Raw genomic sequence first — 22992 nt, 5'->3', positions numbered from 1 at the left:
GAATAAGAGATATATAAATGAAGATATTCTCGGCATGATGTGATGCATTTCAGCATGACATGGGCGCGGCCATTTTCTTGAAAATGTGACGTACCAGTTGAAGTTGGACATGAATCATGCACCAAGCTATAGTTGGAAAGATTTTTAAAATCAATAACAAAACCTTTACTTTTCAATGAGGGAAAATCATAGCTGAAAAGGTGGAAATTTTATTTGTTCACCCCAGGAGAGTACAACTTATTTATGCAATTTGCGTTCTGGCAATTGTAGTACAAAGGATAATAGCAGGTGAATGCAATGCTTCATCACCACACCCACCTCTGGGAAGGAAGCATCCATACATTTGAATAATTTACTTGATAAACGACTTCACCGTCGTAGTACGTCACGTTTTCAAGAAAATGGCGATGCCCATGTCATGCTCAGAAACTGTACATTATTCTTGTTGTATGCCTCTCTCATACACTTTGCTGGGGAATCTTGTAGATTAATGGGCAAGAATATAATAAATCTCTCAGAATAAGTGAAGTTATTTCTTGGGGTGATGTTTCCTTTAAAGATACTATGTCCCTTTTGAAGCCAACCTCAAATTCTGTAGAACTTTGCAGGAATTATGAATATGTCATGTATGTCCTATCTGTGAAATTTAAACGTTAGCAGTGTCCTAATATTTAAATTATGCAAGGAAACCCGTTTACTTGCTAGACTTCATTGTCAGACACTATTGTCAATATTGAGAGACTGACTGGCTTTTTCTTCTTCTTTGGTAATAACATACATAAAATGAGCTCTAAAGGATTTGTCTACATCAACAACCCACTTCTCGCAATGGCCAAAATTAAACTGATTGAATCTTTGCGCAGCATAAAACGTACGACCATGCGGTACAATAGTCTGAAAATCAAGACTATTACTTATTGGCTCTATAGCTCCTAAGTCGATTTGACAACTAATAATCGTTATTTTCCCATTTAAAGACATTTTCAAGCCCCATTTTTTTTAAGGGGAGTTCTAAATTAGTATTATCCCATTTATAGATTTTCACTTCAAGGTATGACGTACATGATGATGGCTTGTTGTCTCTTTACATGCCTTGTCTACAACATTAATTATAAATATTGTGTGGATGTAGCAGGCCTTTGTACAGAATGATGAAGCCATGCATAATGTGCTCCCTTGTCTGAAATTTCTATTGTCAGGAAATTTCGCGAGGGAATAGAATCGACCAGAAACTTTCGTGCGAATCCACCGTAATTAATTTGCAATGAGCGCGTACCAGACAATACATTATTTTAACATTGTACTCTGAACACTATAAACTGAGCCCATCGAACAAACTAGGATCGCAGACATCAGTTCGCAAGCAATGCTTTGTTCGAGGTGATATTGCGACAGTCATAATCCTGTGGATGTATGATGTTTGTATGTTTATATATATGAGCAGCTATACTTGCGCAGCTGCGTACAAGTCATAATACATCCAAATTACACTTTCTAGTTGCATCTGAAGCCATAAAACAGTTTAAAACCTGTTACTGTTGTTGTTGTTGTTCGTACAAACGATACTCTCGTACGAATCTCCCTGTTTTTCCATTGTCTTCCAGAATTTCCATTGTCTGAAATTCGTTCGTACGGCGTTCGTAGCAGATCGTAATGGCATTTGTGACCGAGGCTTTACATTTAAGATTCCCCCATAGTATTTGGAATTGAAGGCAACACAATTAAATTCTTTGTTTTCACCCGTTGCCAATCGTTTACCCGCTTTATACGAAAATATCAAAAATACATTGTTTCATTACGCCCATATTGGAAACAAAGATCATGATCATTATTCATTGTTTATCTACAAAGAAATATACAAAGACTGTGACGTACAAGTTGAAGTTGTACATGAACCATGCACCAAGCTTTAGTTAGAAAGATTTTTTTTTAAAATCAATAACAAAACCTTTACTTTTCTATGAGGAAAAATTATAGCTGAGAAGATAGAAATTATATTTGGTGAAAAATATATAACATGGGAACAATATTATTGTAACTAAACCATTTGCAAGTTCTAAAATATAGCAGTTGACAAATCTATTTCATTTATGAGAAACCTTTCCCCCAGAGTACCAACGTATTTATGCAATTTGCGTTATGGCGATTGTATTACAAAGGATAATAGCAGGTGAAGGCAATGCTTCATCACCACACACACACCTAGAGAGGAAGCATCCAAACATTTGAATAAATTAACTTGATGTACGTCACGTTATCAAGAAAACGGCGATGCCCGTGTCGTGCTCAGAAACTGTACGTTATTCTTGCTTTATGTCTCTCTCAAACACTCTGGTGCTTGTAGATTAATGGGCAAGAATATAATAAATCTCTCAGAATAGGTGAAGTTATTTCTCGGGGTGAGGTTTCATTTAAGGGATCTTATCAAATTTACCCCCCCCCCCCCCACTCAGTGTTATTTAGGGTACGCATGTGCGTGTTCCCAGCAACCCCCCCCCCCCCCCCCTTCAGCAAAAGTCCGGTGTGTAAAGTCAATACGGGTAGACCTTTTTCTTTTGTTATACGAGCCGGAGATTTTAGGAACACGCATGGTATCCCTCTGTTCCCGGAGGGGGGGGGGGGGGGGCCGGGCAATTTTACCGACAAATGAGCCTAAAATGTTTAACACCCCCCCCCCCCTCGAAATAAAACAAATCAGATTTTAAACTCTGCCGATAAGGGTGAAACACCACCTTCAATGACACTATCTTGTATATTGCATTCACAAAATAGCGATATTTTACCAATCTTCTGATTTATTTTCTTGGCAACTATTAACAAATTTCCCAAAATAATAAAATAAAATAACAATAATAACAATAAAAATTGGATATAATTATGTAACTAAGACTTTGTTCTTCGTTATTTTGCAAGTCTTCTCATGATGATTGCCGATGAAATCAGGAATGTAGGTCTCATTATGTAATACCACTTATATAGATTTTCACGTCAAGGTATATTATTACGTATGGTGGCTTGCTGTCGCTGTACATACAAGTACATGTACATGTGTATATGCCTTTCCTACAAAATTAATTTGAAATATTGTGTGGATTTAGCAGACCTTTGTACAAAATGATGAAGCCATGCATGATGTGCTCCCTTGTCTGAAATTTCTATTGTCAGGAAATTCCGCGATGGAATAGAATCGACCAGAAACTTATTAACTAATTAATTTGCAAGGAGTTTGTACCAGACAATACATTAATTATGACGGTATTTTATTCATGTACTCTGAACATTATAAACGGAGCTCATCGAACAGCAGGGGATCATTCACAGACATCAATTCGCATGCAATGTTATGTTTGAGATTGTACTGCGACAGTCTTGCATGTGAATGTATGACGTACTAATTTATGTATATATTAAGCCAACTAAAAAAAACAAAATATTCATTTTTAGCGTCCCCACCCGCTTTTGATCTATTTCTGAATTAATGATTGAAAAAAAAATGCCGGCGGCCATCTTGAAAAATAGCCCGACTGTGAGGGAAAATGTACCGAGCGGCCATTTTGAGCGGCCATTTTAAAGGGAAAAAAAGGGCCTCCTCCTTCCTATTTAACATGTTCGTTTTTTTTCCTATTAAAATATGAGCAGCTTTAATGCCGCAGCTGCATACATAATTATACATCCAAATCACACTTTCTCGTTGCAAATGAAGCCATAAAACATGTCAAAACCTGTTATTGTTGCTGTCATTTTTGTTGCTGTTGCTACCATTTGAGATTCCCCACAGCATTTGAAATTGAAGGCCACACAATTAAATTCTGTGTTTTCACCCGTTGCCGTTCGTTTACCCACTTTATACTAAAATATAAAAATACATCGTTTCATTACGCCCATATTGGAAACAGAGATTATGATCATCAATCATGGCTTATCTATACAAAGAAATATACAAGACTATGTACATGTACATAGCACCATCCATTCCCATACCATGTGTGAAATAAAACGGTATTGTGTGTATACAGGTGAATTGATATTTGTATTGTTCACAATAATGAGGACCATACACCATAGAAATATGTGATTCACATAAGTCATTAATTTGCATAATTGCTTTTCAGATTCACTTATGAAACTTGCTCAATCCACTTATCAAATACATTTCACATAAATCATATTCACAATTCCTGTTTAGATTCACTTATGGAACTTCATAAATCCACTTATCGAGTACTTGTGTCTATGAAACTAATCACAATTGATGCACTGTCGCTTCCTTTTATGTGTCTATTGATTATTAATAGGAGAAGGTAAATTCTGTTTTTGATGTGTGTCTGAAGTCAGTTGTTTAATTGAAGTACCTTTTTATGTAGAACCAGGAAATTTATTGAACTTTTAATTAATTCTCACCATCCACAAGAGTCTAGTGTAGACTACCAGGCAAAATCCAACTGTCTGACACGCGCATTTTAGCCAAGCCTATAATGCTTTTACATAATTTGCCGTTACGTAATAGAGTTGACGGTAATGAAGAATTCAGCGTGTAAACGTACGAAGAAAAGGAGGCAATTATAACTGAAGTCAAAAGACTCTTTTTAAATGCCAGACAAGGAAGTAAATCTGAGGATCATACTAAAACAGGTGCAACCTTTCCGTTAAAACGTAATCCAACCCTTGTAATACGTTCCTTTGTATGAAGACAGGAAACAATTCGAGAAACAACAAGGAGAAAGTTTGTAATAAATCGGACCAGTAATAATAAGAAAGTTATGAGTGTTTGGTCACTAAATCTATGGCTCTAAAATAGACACGGAAGATACTGAACGAGATCAACATGAACATGCTGATTTCAAATTAGGGGGAAAAGATGGAAACTTGACTAAACTATTTGAACCAGAAGATCCCTATACTTTAGTTTTGAGCACATTATGATTATGTTAGTCATACTGTACATGCCAACGCCTCCAGGCTCCACTGAGTATATAGACAATGCTTATTAACAGTACGATATATGCGATATAATATGTTGTATTTGTAAGAATGATATTTAATTCGTCTTGGGTTCAAAATGTACGAATGCTCCCAAACTAGTAAAGGTTATTTAATTTAAGGATAAGTCCTCCAGAAACAAATTCCCAAAATAGTTCAAATTCAGATGTAAAATTTCCAGAGAACATGTTGTATGATAATGACAATTCTAAAGAATAACAGACACAGGAAGTATTCATCGGTTAAATGTACAATGATTTGTCAATGAACAAAATAACAAACAAATAAACAAAAGAAAATAAAAGAAACAACAAATAACCCCTTCCCCCGAAAAAAAACAACAGCGTTTAAGTATTAGTCTATGCATGTACAGTGTATTTCATTTTTTAAACGGGAATTGTCACATACGGACATTGAATGTCACAATACGCGCTGAATCAGTCTATCAAAAGTGATTATTAAAACATATATACTGTATACAGTCATGTACATCATTCATTCAACCAAGTACTGACTCATTGTCATATTCCCCCTTTTAGACGATTCACAACAATGTCCTTGAGTCTTGAGTCTTGGTGAAAATATCAATCCACCGTACACGCGTTGCTATGGTAACAACGAAGTCACTATGGTGTTGTGAGAAAAGTGCTTCTTGGCTGTACGCCAAAAAAACTATTACCCACGATGTTTCATGAATGAATGATGTTTATAAAATGTTCGTAGTTCCGTATGTACAAAGATGTTCGTGACTCACTCTGCAGCCTCTGAATAGACCCGACCATACATGTAATTTAATCATTCATACTAAAATCCGCAACATATCGTGCGTGTAGAACTATATTGAACCTTGATTTTTATATGTGCTGTACAGTATCTGTGTGGCAATAAGACGTATGTCGATTTTGCAAATATTATTTGCCTTAAACTTCCTGGAGCGTTGGGAGGTGTGGTACGATTACAATCTACAATGTACATGGATAGTTTTCTTTCTTTATTTATGTTATTATTGTTTAAATCAATCTTTTAAGATTTGCAAACAAATTAAGATACTTAATTAAATGTAAGAAACAATAATAAATGACAAACTACACTGTTGGTCATAATGGTGGAATATTTATTTTTACCCCAGTTTAGGAAAGGATTAAAAAAATTATTTATTTCTTAATAGATCTAGATAATGGCATACATTCTCAGATTTTATTGAATATTAATTTGCGAGTGTTTGTTTTGCATGACTGCTAAATCATATGTGTGCTACTATGTTAATCAGCTAGGGAACCTACGTCCTTAAATCATAATTGACAGTAATTAGGATTAATGCCTCAAAAAAGGGCACTAATATAGCTGATCGACACGATTTTTATCCTGGGGCCTCACAGTAACGAGGCCATTACTTAGCCCCTGAATAATGACTGTACGCAGTGTTTGCATATCAGATTTGATATCGAATCGTGTTCATCCGATTATTACCTATTAAGCTCTGAGTCTGACCATAGACGTAATAGTATGGTCTGACCAATTAATGGTTTCATTCTGAAATTTGAACACTTGGTTGTGAATAAAGGGACACACTTCTTTCATCCAGTTGAAGGAAACAGTATGCCCATATAGTCACCAAGGATCAAGGCGTTTTTTTTCGTAGAGGTCTATGGTCGTTTTTTTGTTTGGAGGACACCCCATCCACACCCTCCCTTGGGACTACCAACTCGGTTGGCAAGACGGTTACAAACCGGTCGTCATTGTTCTTCGGATGATCCGGAGAACGCAACCGGTGCTCCCAACATTTTCTCCGGCAAAATTGCTCCAAGCTTCAGTTTATGGAGGAATTTGTAGGAACATTGACCGGGAAGCACGTGTTGCACAACTCGGCAACATAATCTGCATAACTAACCACGTAGAAAATCAACCGACTCTAACCAACATGGAAGACGTCGAACCAAAAGACACATGTCATTAGTTACCCGTCGTCCAGTATGTAACGAGTGGTCGTCTTTATTGAGGAGTAATTATCACTGGTGTAGCGTGACTCCAATAATTGAAGGGGAGGCGGACACTGGTGTCGTTCGAAGAGCACATTTCGCGCGAACTTTACTAGGTGAATGATTTGCGAGAGAGAGGCCGCCGTCGTCTACGGGTTAAGGTGTAGAATGTAGAATAATCTGTATTGCCTCCCCTCCCTCCCTCTCCTCTCCCCCTCTTTTTTCTCTACGTTCTTTTGCGCTATTCAGTTGAACGGGGCCTCATGACCCCCCCCCCCCCCCAATTATAACTACGGCACTGGAAGTCATCATGCTGGTCGTAGTTGTATCGAGTAATAATTAAAGTGACAAGATAGTTTTCCAAGCTCAGGCGTTCCGGATTCCATGACACATGCACCCGTAACAATTGCTCTGCTGTCACGTTTCTAAACTTGCTGAACCCCCAGCATCAACCCTTTAAGTGACTCGGTAACATTGTCGAAGGTTGATGAAAAAATGCGTGATTTTTGTATGAAATGTTACTTCTTATATTCCTTCTACCGTACATACCCTCTAACATGCAAAAAATCCTTTAAAAATTCGCAAACCACAAAGATATTTATGGTTTTCTTTGAAGGCGCCACTATGCGAAACCCTGTTACATTATTCTCCCAACCAATTTTTGTATTTTCCCAACCGTTTTCCATGAAAATAAGACATAGAGCAGTCTTTTAAAAATATTTTAATTCTTCAATCTTTGGAATGGTATATAGAGCCAATTTATTGCTTTGTGACGATTTTCAATGACCTACACTTTAATCAAAATGTAATAATATAGTTGGGAGAATTCTGGAATCGAACAGATCATTTTTTTCAATTTGTTATCATTATTAATGGTTTGTTTTTCACTTAAACTTTCAGATTATCTTTAGTTGTACATCTAGCATCTAGCAAGTCACTACCTTAGCACCATTTTCTCTCATCTGAACAATGTTACAAAGTCCCTTTAAATCAAACAACATTCATAACAATACCTTAAATTAACTTAAATCTGAAACTAAAACCACAAGTTTAGAAACCATAGCTATTAATTACCCTTATCCTTTATAATTGGAAAAGTACAATCCGAAGTAAATGACACCCAAGCAAATATTATCAGTTACCGCATTCGGAGAAATGTTATTTCCGGACTTGCAGAAGCAAAAGTCCCCATTCTGGAATATAATCAAATTAAAGGAAAATAAAATGAAAGTAAGAGTACATGGAGTTGGTGGAAAGGTGGTAACCTTCCAAGGAGTCAACTGTAGGTTAGCTCAGTGGGGGGGGGGGGGGGGGGGGGTTCAGAGTGCGTAATTGTTCTACAATTATTTGTTTGTTTGTTTGTTTGTTTACCTGAATACATTTTGGTCTCCACTTGTGCCAACCGCACTGGGGGTTGTCATCTTCCTCCTCCTCTTCCTCCTCAGCATCATCCGCCTCTGTTATCATTTCGCCGTTGAGCTTGTGGGTCCCATTGTGAACACCTTTCTTCTGCAAGGTAACACCATCGTCGAACTCGATGCGCACCGCGGTTCCTTTGCTGGCGGGCGCGCGCTTGTTCAGTTCAACAGCCGAGACGTTCGATAATCCGATATCGATATCGCCGATCGTCTGCACGTCGGCTGGGACGTCCTGCTCGTTGTTGGTGAGCGAGTCACGTGACCCAACCTGTTCTGATTGGACCATGTTGTTGGAATTCGCGTTGCCTGGATTTTTCGTCGCGTCTAAAGAGGAGAGACCTGCACGATGAAGAGAGAGAGAGAGAGAATGAGAGAGAGAGACAGAGAGACAGAGAGAGACACAGAGAGAAAGAGAGATGAGATACCAGTAAGTTTGATGCATCAAGTTTCACCATTAAACATTATTAATCATTATATTATTTGACAATCATGGGTGCACGTATTCATGTTTCTGTCTGCTAGATTGTAACACGACTCGAATAACTTCATAATTCCGGCATGCAGAATATTAAGTAGCATGTCCTCGGCTATCTAAAGCAATTATTCCATGATTTATACAGGCATTGGCCATACGGTTACAGATAAAGTTGAGTTCTGGTCATGCGATTGCATTGTGAGAGAAACGTTGTGGAATCGATCAGAAAAGGATGATCATCTACATGTACATGTAGCACATACAGTGTAAGTATTGGTGTGTACTGCAAAGTTCTGGAGTCATCAAAATCATAATAAATGTGGCCCAGTCTTGGTACAGTAACAAGCACTGTACACAGAAAGATGTATGGGACTACACAAATAGTGTCGGGCCTACTTACCTTAATTTCCTTATCTTTCTATGCTCATTACTTTAGCCAGTATACAATGTTCTACCAAGATTGTTTGGCAAATGACATTTTATTTGTAATCTTTAACATTCAGTGTAAGTTCCGTTTGATTCCGTGAGAATTTTTTTTTTTTAAACCAGAACTCAAGATTATCTTTAATAACTAAATTATTCATAGTTCCATACCCTTACAAGGTTTGGTATTTTTTAAGTTTGTAAAAATTTGATTCATGTTGATTGAGAATACGGCAAAGTGTTGAAGCTTTCATCTAAAAGTATTCAACAAAGCCCTCATTCATTACATTCCTCCTTTCATTGTTGAGTTACGAAAAACGCGCACAGAGCACTAAATTTCCAAAGGGAATATAATATAATTTAATTGTTAACTGTATTCGAATCCTTCGCCATAAAGGCTGAATAAAATACACAATGAAGATTACAACTTGTAAAGAAATAAGGAAGAATCCAATTAAAAATGTTACGCATGCCCTTTCCAATACGATTCATTCAGAATGAAAAAATACCTCAGCAATGAGAATTAATCAATCATGATGCCAAATTATAGATTTTTGTAATCATCATAGCTTGCTATAATTTTCTAATTTAAAAGTCGTTTTTTTAATCAATGAAAAATGTAGTTAATCAATATAAGTGATTGCTTTGTAAAACTAGCAGTCATGGTTTTTTACGAGGGGGATATCATTTAATTATTATGTTCAATTATGGCGAGCCGTTCATCACACACTTTGAGAAGACGGGTCTTTTTATTGCTAAAGTCTCGGTCACAAATGCCATTACGAAATGCTACGAACGCTGTACGAACGATTTTTAAACAATGGAAATTCGGGAAGACAATGGAAAAACAGGGAGATTCGTACGAAATTTTCGTTCGTATACGAACCTTTGTGACCGTAGCATTACATTTACATCGACATGACTGTGAAAAAGAATTACCAATCGACTTAGCTGTATTTTATGCCAGCAATTACATACACTGTACATCGAAAACGTATCTTTTCATGATAGACGTGACATGTGTAGATAACGGATTCAGGAAATTAGTAAATTGCTGATGTCCACCTGATTTCAGATATCCCAAAACAAAACAGTCGGGTAGACGATAAAACTGAGTCTGATTCTCAGAAATAGGATATCCGTTTTCCTGTTGCTGAAAAAATTGTCAACTGGAGTGGACCACAAGGCCTGAGCAGATAAAGGGCATTGCAGAACCAATTTTGAAAAACACGGAGACGAAATACTAGATACGTGCTCATGAAAGTTATATAATCACTATTCATTCATGCACATTTAGTGCACTCCATGAGCGCGTTTATCTAGGCTTGCCACTAGATATGTACATATCGTACCCCACTATCGAACCCCACTATCATACCCCACTATACGATCGTGATTTGCGGGATGTCGCGTTTATCTACTCTTCACGATTCAAAATAAAGGCCTTGTGTCTGCCCAGCTGTTTTGACCCGGGAAGCAGACAGTTTCTCGGAGGTCAAATTCACACACATGCTTGTACACAACACCTGTGTGGTCCTATTTGTATGTGACGTTCAAAACAGCTTTGCGTTTATCGACCTCTCAGAAACGTGATTCTGGCTGTATGTCACATACAAAACGCACCTTTTTGCGTCTTTTGATATGCCCATATCTAAAGACGTTTGAAAAAGGCTTTGCGTTTATCTACTTCTAAATTTGCCTGAAAGACGTTTGAGAAACCTGATTCTAGCCAAAAATTTCCTAGATAAACGCAACCCATGATACACAGGTGGAAGTATTCTTTGAAAAGGGGAAACAAAGGTTATTTATATAGCACCTCCATCGCTGTAGGAGTGATTATTTCAAAATGAACAAAGTGGGATCTCTTCATGTTTTGAAGATCTGTGGATATTCGGGGTCATTGCAGTAATGTGCTAACCGTGAACTGGTCTATTGAGAAGACGAAATACTTCATGCATTACTAATCGTTAACTAAACGGAGTTTGTTGTTTGTTGCTACGGCAGGCAGCCAGTGAAAACGAATTCGTTTAATACAATTATGGAAATGCAAGCATTATACTTAAAACAAACAGATCTTTGTTTTTCCTGGCTCATTTTTCCTGATTGAGGTGTCATTATGAAAGCTAGGGCAGAAAATGAACTTTCTAGAAATGTGGTTTACTCTTTAAAAAAATTCTGATACCGTTTACCAAATGACTTTTTCAGTGGTGCCCTTTCTTAAAATTGTTATTAATCACTCATGCGTGACATATGCAGCATATGAGTTGCATCAAATGAAAGAGAAAGATCTAAGCTTTACGAATATGTGTCATTTATTAATTATAATTGTGATTAAGTTATGATAAAACATCAATAATTCTCGGTTTCGTTTTTTCTTGGACGCACTGTATATTAGCCTGGTTCCCTGCAGACTGTGAAGTAGGTTTTCCCACTCTCAACCTAACGGTTTTGGACTGGGTCTATTGACTATACATGTATCGAGAAGGCCTAGATCTGATATAGACGATCCTGAATGATCCCTCTCATCACAATTCGGGAATGAAAGATGATAAAGGGTAATAAGACTCAACCCAATATTCCAAAAAGAGAGGATGGAATGCAAGCTCATATGGACGGTCTTGAATTCCTCTGAAATCTAGTCGTCATGATGAGTTAAATGATTATAGGGTTATTCGGGATAGGCTGGAATTCTTATTGCTCCACATTATATTTACAAAGGAACATCCCCCAGTATATTACAATTATTAAAGGGATCGGGCATCTTTGTCTCAGATTCAAAACAAAGTCCTGGATTTAGCTCATGTTGCAAAAATTATAAACCTTTAAGTCAGTCAGGAATCCCATGACGTTTACAAGCCGATCGCAAGTCTGAATATCAAGATATTTATGATTGGAATTTGAAATGTCAAAAACCGTATTCCAAACGGTTTTTATAACACAACAGTCTATTGAGGAAAATTAGTATGGTAAAATCGGTCACTCAAAGATTTTTACCTTAATACTTCAATCAAACCGAATAGCTTTTGCCATTAGGAGTTGGTTCGGTGTGTTGTCGGTGTGTTGTCGGTGTGTTGTCGGTGTGTTGTCGGTGTGTTTTTGGTCTCATTGGTGTGACTGGGGTATAAAGGTTAAAGGTAAAGACCAGTATTGGAAACGCCCCAATTTCAAAAAATGAAATGGAAGCTCTCATTACCAATCATGTGAAAGAATATGTTTTGACTAATACATGATGATAAAAAATTTGCCGGGAAACCGCCTACTAATTCATATATTTGGTAAATTTGTTTCTCTCATGGTCTGTGAGAGATATAGGGTAGTCCCATATACATCTTTCTGTGTATAGTGCTTGTAACTTTACGAAGAATGGGCCAAATTTCTTATCATTTTGATGATTCCAGAACCTTGCAGATGCTAGATGCTAGATGATCAACCTTTTCTAAACGATTCCACAACGTTTCTTTCACAATGCAATTGCATGACCATAACTGGTCTTTACCTTTAAAGAGAAGGTTGAGTTCTGGGAAGAGGTGAAAAATAATTTGTGAGCGTTACTCATTCTTATTATGCAAGTGTGGAAGAACATCAGATAAGACATGTTCCCTGAAAAGAGTGGCTCTTCAAATGCCTTCATATTCTAAATATGCATGTAACATCGTAAAAATCGGGGGCCCGGCTTTTTACGCCACGTGTTCGTGTAGTCCCATACACATCTTTCTGTATACAGTGTGTGTAACTTTACCAAGACTTGGCCAAATTTCTTATCATTTTGATGATTCCAAAACCCTGCGATACACACAAATTCTTATATGCTAGATGAGCAACCTTTTCTGGTCGGTTCCACACCGTTTCTTTCACAATGCAATCGCATGACCAGAACTCAACTTCATCTTTAAACACTTTTCTTACAACTTTCACAGGTCAATAATATCAATAATAGCCTAATAGTCTTTTTATTAAACCGAAACGGAAATTCTTTTTGCCCAATTGATCGTGAGCCCGGCAGCCACTGAGCAGCGCCAGATCGACGTTGCTCCCTCATTGTTGAACGCCAAACAAGGTAGCAACAACTCCCATCTTTTTACGTCTTTTGGTATATCGAACCCACGACCTCCCGGTTGTGAGGCGGACGCTCTACTGACTGAGCCAACACTCCGGTGGTTTCGGTTAGTTTGATGCCAGATCAACTACAATGTATACTCTCAAAATATAATTTAAAAAACATCTGTAGTTCTTTTTATAACCGGAAAGTTAAGAAAGGAAACGATGCATGAGATAACGATGAAATAACATTGTTGTTTGAGAAAAATTTAAACAAGGCCCAAAATAATGTTAAGCCCTGAACCCCTCTTTTTCAGTGGCATAGAACACAAAGGAGAAAAATAATCGTAAGAGGAAACTTGGAGAGCCAGGATACTGCATGGAGGGAAATGAATAAGGAGGGCGATATGAAAAGGAGCGTAATAACGTGTCGACTTCTTGGAAGTTTTCCAAGGACTACAGAAAGTTTGCGGGTATTGTCAGCCACCCACGTCCGGAAAGAGAAAGGTCGAGAGAGCCATCACGCCACTAATAGCAGTCAATGTCCTTGTGTATTGCATCATAATTCGCTGACACCAGATTTGTTTGAATTACCAATCAATATGTGCAGTGTGCACAGGTCTCTCAGGCAGCGAATCCACTGTCCCACCGGAAAATGCTCCAGCTTGCCTTCATATCTCGAGGGTGAGAGAAATTGTATTATGATCAGAATTTCTTATGGTCGTATGCATAGAAGAGTGCATTACACAATACCTGTCAGTCATAAAAGTGAAGTCCACTCTTGGTGATTGACAACACCTCTTTAATTGGGTAAACACCGGAATGGTGTCAATTCTCATTGCGAACCTACAATGTAGTAGTATGTACTCGTGCCGCTATTAACACCTTGACCAGAGATGGACAATCTTTAAAAAAAAAAATCTCTAAAACGATATAAACATAATGTAGGCACATGTTCATGTATGTAGGTGTTAATTGGGTCGAACATAACATAGCGACCGAAATACTTTTTAAATTTAATTTATATAAATTCAAATCATCCATAGCCAATAATTCGTCGCTGTTTTCACGAAGTGACGATAGTGAAAAAAAATTGCATTCACTTTGCGTTACGATTTACTTCACTACCGTCACTTCGTGAAAACAAGGACGAATTATGTCATTGCCCAATATCCTGATATACAAATCAATTTTGGCTGGCATTGGTGAAATCCCTTTTCAGTTTGTGCAATCTCAATATTACCATCTCAGGAGGCATTTATCAGGCTAAACTCTAAACATGTGTCAGTGACTGTTTGTTACAGTTTACTTTTTTCAGTTGCGGAGATGCATACATGTAGTTACTGTTATAAATAAGGGTATTACAGGAGCCAGCATCCATGAAATGACTTACAACATTATACAGCTCCGTGCATGATTGGTTTGGGTTAAAAAGAAAGTGGAATTCTGAGCAAGGTGAAAAAAATTTGTGAGCTTTTTCATTCTTGTAGAAAAAAGTGTACCCCCCCCCCCCCCCCACCTCCCGAAAGGAAGGCTCGTTAAATGCCTCCACATTAAAAAAGAACAACTACATGTTTTGGACCACACTTTCATGCCACATTTTTGTGTAGTCCCATCTGTACATATTCATGTGGGTCGTGCATGTGACTTTTAAGTTTTAGCAAGACTGGGCCAATTTCTTATCATTATGATAATTCCAAAACCTCACAGTACATACACCAAAACTCATCTGGCTTATCTGCTATACATGGTCAATCTTTTTTTTTCTTCAATCGACTCCACACACTTTCTTGGGTCCATGCTTTTACAACGTAATCGCATGACCAGAAGTCCAGAACTCAAATTTATTTTTACATGACAAATGTATATGAAACGTTTGTGAGTTGTAACATCAGGAGAACCAACATTAAAGCAATATTATCAAATGAAAGTAATGTTGATAATTTCGTGTTTCGAAGGATTTTTCCCCCTGAAAGTTCAACCAGCATACATGTACATGACTTGTAAGCGTTTGGAAAACAAAGACAATATGAGAAGCAAATGACTATAACACACGAATCGATGATATCACTTTCCCCTGAAGGCCTGAACTTCCTTCTATAGATACTGAGATTTTGCCAAGATTAAACCATACATGTAAATTGTAAATACATTTTTTCAAACTTCTAGATAATTGTCATCAATGCAAATAGTCCAATTTGTCATGGTGGCAAGATATGGTGGTTACATTTAAAATAATAATTGTTTTTGTCAAAAAAACGAGGAAAACAAACTAAGAGGAAATCATAAAAAGATACAAATCAAAATTTTGCTGGAAAGTAAAATGTGGGGTTTTTTTTTCCTTCTAATATTAAAAAATAGACTAGTATAAAAATGTATGACATGTGAATTAACTCCATGAGTATGTTCAATCTAAATGCCTGCAGAACTTTTTATTTTTATGTTCGTCCACATAGTTATAATGGATTGAAATATCCTATAACCAGGATACCAGTAAGGTACACTGTTATCTTCTCAAGTAAGCTCATTTTTACGTTTCAAGAGTACTCGAGCACGTACTTACAGTATATACTGTACGTCACTCTCTCCAATTTACATGTACATGTATACAGATTTCCCCTACGTATTTCGTTATGAAGTTGATTTCTAAACTACATGTATACATAGAAACTATATATAGATCTACAATAACACGTACATAATGTATACCATGTTATGTACATCATTCAGGGGCGAAACGGGGGGAGGGGGCGTGGAAGGCGCACGCCGCCCCGTTTCCTTCCGAAAAAGGGGGGGGGAGCTAAGAAATATTCACATACATGTAAATGTTTAGTTTATGCATTCAGAAATGCCTCAGAATGTACCTTACAGAGCATCACAATTTCCGGGGCTCGGAAGTGGGCCCAGACCCCACGCCGTAAAGGCTTCACGCTTCGCGCTCGCCCCCCCCCCCCCCTTGAAAAATCCTGGATCCGCCCTTGCCCTTATCCTTTTACGGAATAAAACTAAGTTTTGGAATCGACTTCCGCTTACATCTATTACGAAAATAGAGCCCAACAATGCTTGTACATGTACAAATTACAAGTGTACAACAAAGTAACAAGATTCACAAAATCTGATCAATCTTTCGATGAATATCTAGCGTAATCTTTACTTGCATATACGTAACTTCGAAAAAATGTAAAGCGTTACAAGATTGAGTTTGGACAAGTGAACTTCAGTACACTGTCAGCCTGAGCCAGTATTCCCAAACAATCATACTACGTAGCAATATGATCTTTTCCATGCAAAATTATAGTGCATAATAAAATCATAAAGATAAAGTTGATTGTTAGGTGTCGACAAAGCAAAGTAATAAAGAGATTATCGAGAACTCCATGTATACTATTCAATCGTGTTTTACTTTTTAACCAGATTACGCCCCTTACATGTACATTTTTTTTTAAGGCCAAGTCGAGCATCGTAAATTATTGGGATAAGAGTTTATTGCAATGACAATAATTATTAACTTTTTCCTCAACAAATCTGATGAAAAAGGTCTAAAACTTCAAACAGGCCTTTATATTAACAGAATAGGCTATTACAGTATGTAGAGTGACGGTACATTGTACATGACTGTACAGTACATGTAGTACATGTAGTATGTAATAGGTCCATGATAATAGATATAACACTACTATGAGCTTTAAATACACATGAATTCATTGAACCATAACTTTATCATAATGAAGTATGCATGTATTATGACTGCATGATCATTTGGTATAGATTAATTGACTATTTATATGATTCAACAATTACAGGTACATCTTCACACAAGCTGAATAAACATTATTATTTTCATATGTATAATTGTATTTCTGAAATTAGATGATTGCTAAAATAATCGTTCTTATTCATCGGCCATTCTACCCTTACAATGACTTTTCTTGTATAATTTAGAAATGCCTCTAAGAACACTCAGCCTACAATAGCCCACTGTAATTGAACATCATCGTGATAAATATGATTACTTATTTATGAGCATGACTGTGTGGACTTTTTTGGGTACAGCTCGTTTGCAACTTGACTATTCAAATTACATCGAAACATGATTAATGATTCATGCCATATTACATCAATCATCTGGTATTCCAATTGTGTATGATGTACATGTACATGTACATACATGTACATGTATACGCAGCACGAAATATTTTACAATCTATTTCCAAGTACATGTATACAACCTTGCGTTATATTACAAAATTATAGAATCAGCAAAAAGCTCATCGGTGTATTTCCATTGTCGTAATAGGAGCCTTATTTAAAAAGCAATGAATAAAACGGGAGATAATAAGCCTATCAATCACTCATGCATCATGAGCATGTCGTAAATAACTTTGGTGTTTAGAGATTCGAATTGATAAAGTATTTGATTGATTCAGCTATTGTCCGGTATAGGGTGATGGATGTATTGTAATTGGTATGGAAGTTTAACGTCTGCATGAACCACACATTGTGATGTACACGTACCAACGAATTTTCAATCAAAAGATGCAATTTTGTTTTATGTGCGTTTAGAACAGGCGTCTTTGAGATGAATTGTTATTTTCAAAACTGTGATGATGAATTTGATATCACTCATCATCGTCAATGTCATAATCATCAATATCGTCATGATCATGATCACCATCTTAAATTCATCATCATATCATTTACCATTATCAGCGTCATCATCATCATCATCATCACCATCATCATCTTCAATTCATCATCATCATCAGTCATTATCATCGCTTATAAGTGCGATACACAAAATCTATATTTATAATTTAGAGTCGGTCCTTGAGCTTTTATATTTCTGGATAGTAATTATGCTTTGTACTGTACAAACACAAGACACGAATATAATAATATGTAGGCTATCATTTCGAATTGGCAATGCGTTCTACAGACCCTCGTCACAATTACTAGTACATGTAATTACAGTTACAGGTATCGTGGTATGCATATTGGAATTACTGACTCATATTGTATAGCCTCTCTGTCATAGAGGCCAGATCTATGCAATTCGACCTCCATACATGTCTGTCATGAAAATGTACACGTACAATAATATACCTGGTTATGTCACTGTGAAACTATTTATATGCACAGTGCCACAGGCATGTACATGTACAGTATTGATCATGTACTGTAAGTGTACATTGTAAGTATTGCTTTCGGATGGAATCTATATAAATATACATGTAAACACAATAACCATAAATTATACCATGCCCAGTGATTGAGTGGAACAGATGTAGATTGGGGTGAGTGACTGATAAACTGGGGTGAATGTGGCCCCATTTTTATATTTTCCCGCGTGGAACATTGAAATAATATTTACATAATGTACCACAACCCTGCATGGTTGTATGTTTAATTGTTCCATACTATTGTGGCAGTACATGTACATTGTAGATCATGCATTATTCAGCCTTTCATCGCACAACAAGATTGTGTATATTATCAAATAATTGCTCATTAACATATCCTAGTGAAATCAATGCGAGTTGGGGTTGCGATTGTAATTTTGTAATCTTTAAATACATGTCAAAGTTAAACAAATCTGATAGTAATTATCAGCAGCTTATTCATTCGAGTTCAATGCATTAGCGTTAGTCTGATTGCATATAACGACCTTCCCGTTCGAGTTTCCACCAATTTGCCATCTTATAAATCAACAATTATATTTCCCTTTCACTTCAGTGATCATACTAATTGCAAAATCGGCAATATCTGTATTGTGGTACGGCGATTTCTGACTCTGAGCGACCGGGGGGGGGGGGGGGGGTATGGAAGCTAGCGGCCAATTTGGTGAGCGGTACATCCTCAAGGTTTTCATATTATCGCATTTATAAAATCTTGCATTCTATTGACATTCCTCTTTGAATTACATTTATCATTGTAAAAGAGAACACAGTGACTGAGCAAGTAAAATAATAAACTCTTCAATATTTTCTTTCTCTCAACGAGGGAAAGATTTTCATTGGCTGAAGATGGGAGAGCTTGTGTCTCTTACATCTCGGATTTTGTTTGGGTTTAAATCTTGACCCCGAATCTCCAGTTTCCTTGGATGTTGGTAGAAAAAGTACCAGTACATTGAACAATAAAGTCCCGACGCCTACTTTCTTATATCGATGCAACTGCATACAGAATATCAAATTCCCAACATAAGCATACGTGCTACAACTTCAAGCTTGTAAGACGAGAACAATGAGAAGGGACTTGTCAAGTCGATACCAAAAGATAGAATATTAGAAATGTTTGTTACAAAAACAACCCCCCCCCCCCTCCTTTACAAATAATATAACTGTGCGCAGTCATAAAACTACTAGTCACACTATTTATATCAAAGTTATAGAAATGATGGAATGTCCAACCATGGACCTCACAAAAAGGTCTAACAATGGGAGGTGTTATTAAAGGAAAAGGTAGAGACTAGAGTCTATATAAGGCATCCAACAAAAAAAAATCTTTTTTTTTTGGTCCACCTGGATTTGTTTAACTTTTTGTTATTTGATAATTTTGCTCTGAAATAAATGATATCTGTGGATATATTATATAGATTTGGGGATTGACAAGAAATACGATTTTACCACATTTCAGCCTTTTAAGTGTGTAACGTAGTGAATGTACAAATGAAATTTGAATTAACAAAATTTGTGTTGAAATGGACACACTAGCATTTCTACATGTACACACAATAGCGATACTAACAATCAATTTGACTTGGCCTAATTATGACCGAGATTGATGCATACATGGCACTAACAGATACAAGACAAATCAAATGATGATGCTGCAATCAGTGTAAACTTGTCGCTGCATTTACAATGAACAATCCACCATTTCAAAATGTTCAATATACTTCACACAGTCTAGACTATATTATAACAGTTAAATATACATAAATCTATCATGTGTCAATCATGTATGTAAGCCTAGATGTTAACAAGTCGCCAATCCAATTAACGTTACTACTCTGTACGTAGGCTCTACAAATACATCATCATGATCCATGCACCGGTTCTGAGAAAATCAGATGATGTAAAGTTAGCTTGGAGAAATGCCCGACTCCTGCAGAAAAAACAGGTACTGTAGGTTGAATTTAATAAATAATTCCAATTGACGTTAATAGTGACTAGACTAGATTAAATATCGAGTAGCTAGCTACTAATTTCAGTGAACTTGTAGGCCCCTACGCCCAAATTCACTCCTCATCAGACATCGGTACATTGCATGCATCCAGTGCACATAGTCTCACAAGAACATCATTATATTCAGTGCAGGCGCTATGTAGCGAAAGAGGAAAATCACAAACTTACGTGAATATCTGCATTTTGAAACGCATTTTTCGCCTTCTTCCTGTTGGATAGCAGTTCTAGCCATGAAATTAATCTCTGTTATTATCCACTAGATCCCGATGTCATCTAAATCTCATATTTACTCAATAGAGAAATGCCAGAAAAACGGGAGGTCAGTTTCCTTGTTTTGTTATTTCAAGCTTCCATTGACAGATCGTACGACATGCATGTGCTGTACTTGTGTGTGTCATTCGCGGAGGTTCCTCGCTCGGCTTCTACTTTATTTATGGCACACACACACACACATGTACACACACGTTTTTTGCACGTTCGATTTGTGTGTACTGTGTGAGCGTAGTAAATTAAACCGCAAGCGCAAGTCATAAAAAAGCCGGCTGGCCACGCCCCCACTAACAGTTGCTACTCCCAGCCATAAAAAAAAAAGTAATAAGCCAGTTTCGTAATGTAACCAAATTTAATGCATACGTCTTTGTGAAGTGCCTCAATACAAATTATTTCATTCACCTGATAAGAATAATAGTATTTCAATAGTCAGAATGCAACTGCATATATTAAGTTGTTGCCAGGTTGGACAAACATTATGGCTTGACCTACCTAGCAACACTTAATATATGCAGTTGCATTCTGACTATTGAAATACTATTATTCTTATCAGGTGAATGAAATAATTTGTATTGAGGCACTTCACAAAGACGTATGCATTAAATTTGGTTACATTACGAAACTGGCTTATTGCATTGTATTGATGGAAAACTAGAAAGTAGAAGAAAGAAACGGTTGTCCAGTCTAATGTGATCCTATCGACCCACGACCAAAGATTTTTTTTTCTTCTGTAAGCAGCCGACACAGAAAACGAGGAAACAAAGACGAAGAAACACGCCATACAACTCCCACGAGATGAATTATTGATCGCATGCACATAGTAATCGACACACAAAGAAATATTTAGCTACCACAACTGGAAAACAGCACAACAAAGACAAGCTGTTGGATGCGGAAATCAAGAGGGAGAGATAACAAAGTAACTAACGTGTATATAATATTCAAAAAATACGTTGAGGCTTTAGTACATGTATATGCTATATGGGAAATTCTCGGTATACAATGAGGTCATCTAATCAAGGTTAAATAAGCATTTTATTCATCAACATCAACAAAAATGCTTCAGTTCGTGGCGCCTGTCATTATGAGAGTAATAGAATATGAATACAAATTGAAGATAAATGTCGGCCTATTATAATTCCATACATTCCAGACCCATGAATTGCAATTCATTCCTGTTTTAAGATCTATAGGCCTATTATTAGGCTGTAACTGTTTGAATAGTTGAATAGTTTGCTAGATGTCATAAAACAGTGCAAAACATTGAAACGCTTCAAATGTATAAAGGGAAAGTCCACCCCAAAATAAGTTTGTTTCGATAGAGGCAGAATAATAAGAAAATCAGGTGAGTGAAAGTTTGAAGTCTGAATGAAAATAAGAAAGTTATGAATTATTGAAGTTGTGATCAATCAAATACAAATTGGCAACTCTGTGACTTATCATACGAGCTCTCCTTCATTTGCTTTACGGTGCTTAATATTCCATAAAATCATGTTTTCTTCGTTATTGATGACGGAATATATATTTGTTCCTTGCAGGGGGAGTATAGAAACATATTTGCAATTATTATATTTAGGGTGCATGTATGGTTGAATTTTTTCTTGAGGGAAAATGAAAATTTTAGATTTTTTTAGTACTGAGCAAATGGAAGTTGAGCTCGCATGATACGTCATAGAGTTGCCAATTTGTGTTTGATTGATCACAACTTCAAAAATCCTAACTTCCTTATTTTTAATCGGAATTTGCTCAAACTTTCACTGACTTGTTTCTCTCATTTTTCTACTGCTATTAAAACTAACTTAATTTCAGGGTGGACTTCCCCTTTAAGCGAAACAAAATGAAATTGTCATTTATTATGTAAAATGAGTCAAGCTGTAACTTCCTTCTTCTTATCTTCTCTCTCTTCTTTTCTCCCTGTAACTGTCTTTACTTATGCTATATTTATCTTCCCTCTGTCCTCTGTTGTTGTGAATGTATGTACTGTGTTTTTTTTCTATATATAAAATAAGTTTGTATCCGTGTTTATGCAAAGTCTATATTTGGGGATCATTCTCATCTAGCCAATTTTGGCTTTCATGATTCCCCACTTCCTTTTATCTGATGTTGATAATGAACGAACATGTATATACTGAGTTTTTTAAAAGGGAGTGAAATAAATAAATGAAAATGAAATAAATGAATGGAATGCTTATGTCTCGAGTATATAGCCTACGTCTGACTCTGAT

At 36.7% G+C, this 22992-nt stretch overlaps 1 protein-coding gene across 1 annotated transcript in view; it reads right to left on the bottom strand.

The window, feature by feature from the left end:
- LOC762446 (solute carrier organic anion transporter family member 4A1) overlaps window positions 1–20900 on the bottom strand; it is a 37796-nt gene extending 16896 nt beyond the window's left edge. The window contains exons 1-2 of the mRNA XM_030974315.1: window positions 20666–20900; window positions 8331–8716 (exon numbers count right to left, since the gene is read on the bottom strand). Coding sequence (XP_030830175.1) covers window positions 8331–8716; window positions 20666–20729 — 450 coding nt within the window. The 5' untranslated portion in view covers window positions 20730–20900. The remainder of the gene's footprint in view (window positions 1–8330; window positions 8717–20665) is intronic.
- Between the last annotated feature and the right edge of the window lie 2092 nt (window positions 20901–22992).

The sequence above is a fragment of the Strongylocentrotus purpuratus genome, unplaced genomic scaffold, assembly GCF_000002235.5.
Source record: "Strongylocentrotus purpuratus isolate Spur 01 unplaced genomic scaffold, Spur_5.0 spur5_scaffold_7, whole genome shotgun sequence".
Classification (NCBI taxonomy): domain Eukaryota; kingdom Metazoa; phylum Echinodermata; class Echinoidea; order Camarodonta; family Strongylocentrotidae; genus Strongylocentrotus; species Strongylocentrotus purpuratus.
Note: the sequence above shows the minus strand (reverse complement) of the source record. Positions and strands in the feature narration are given on the sequence as shown.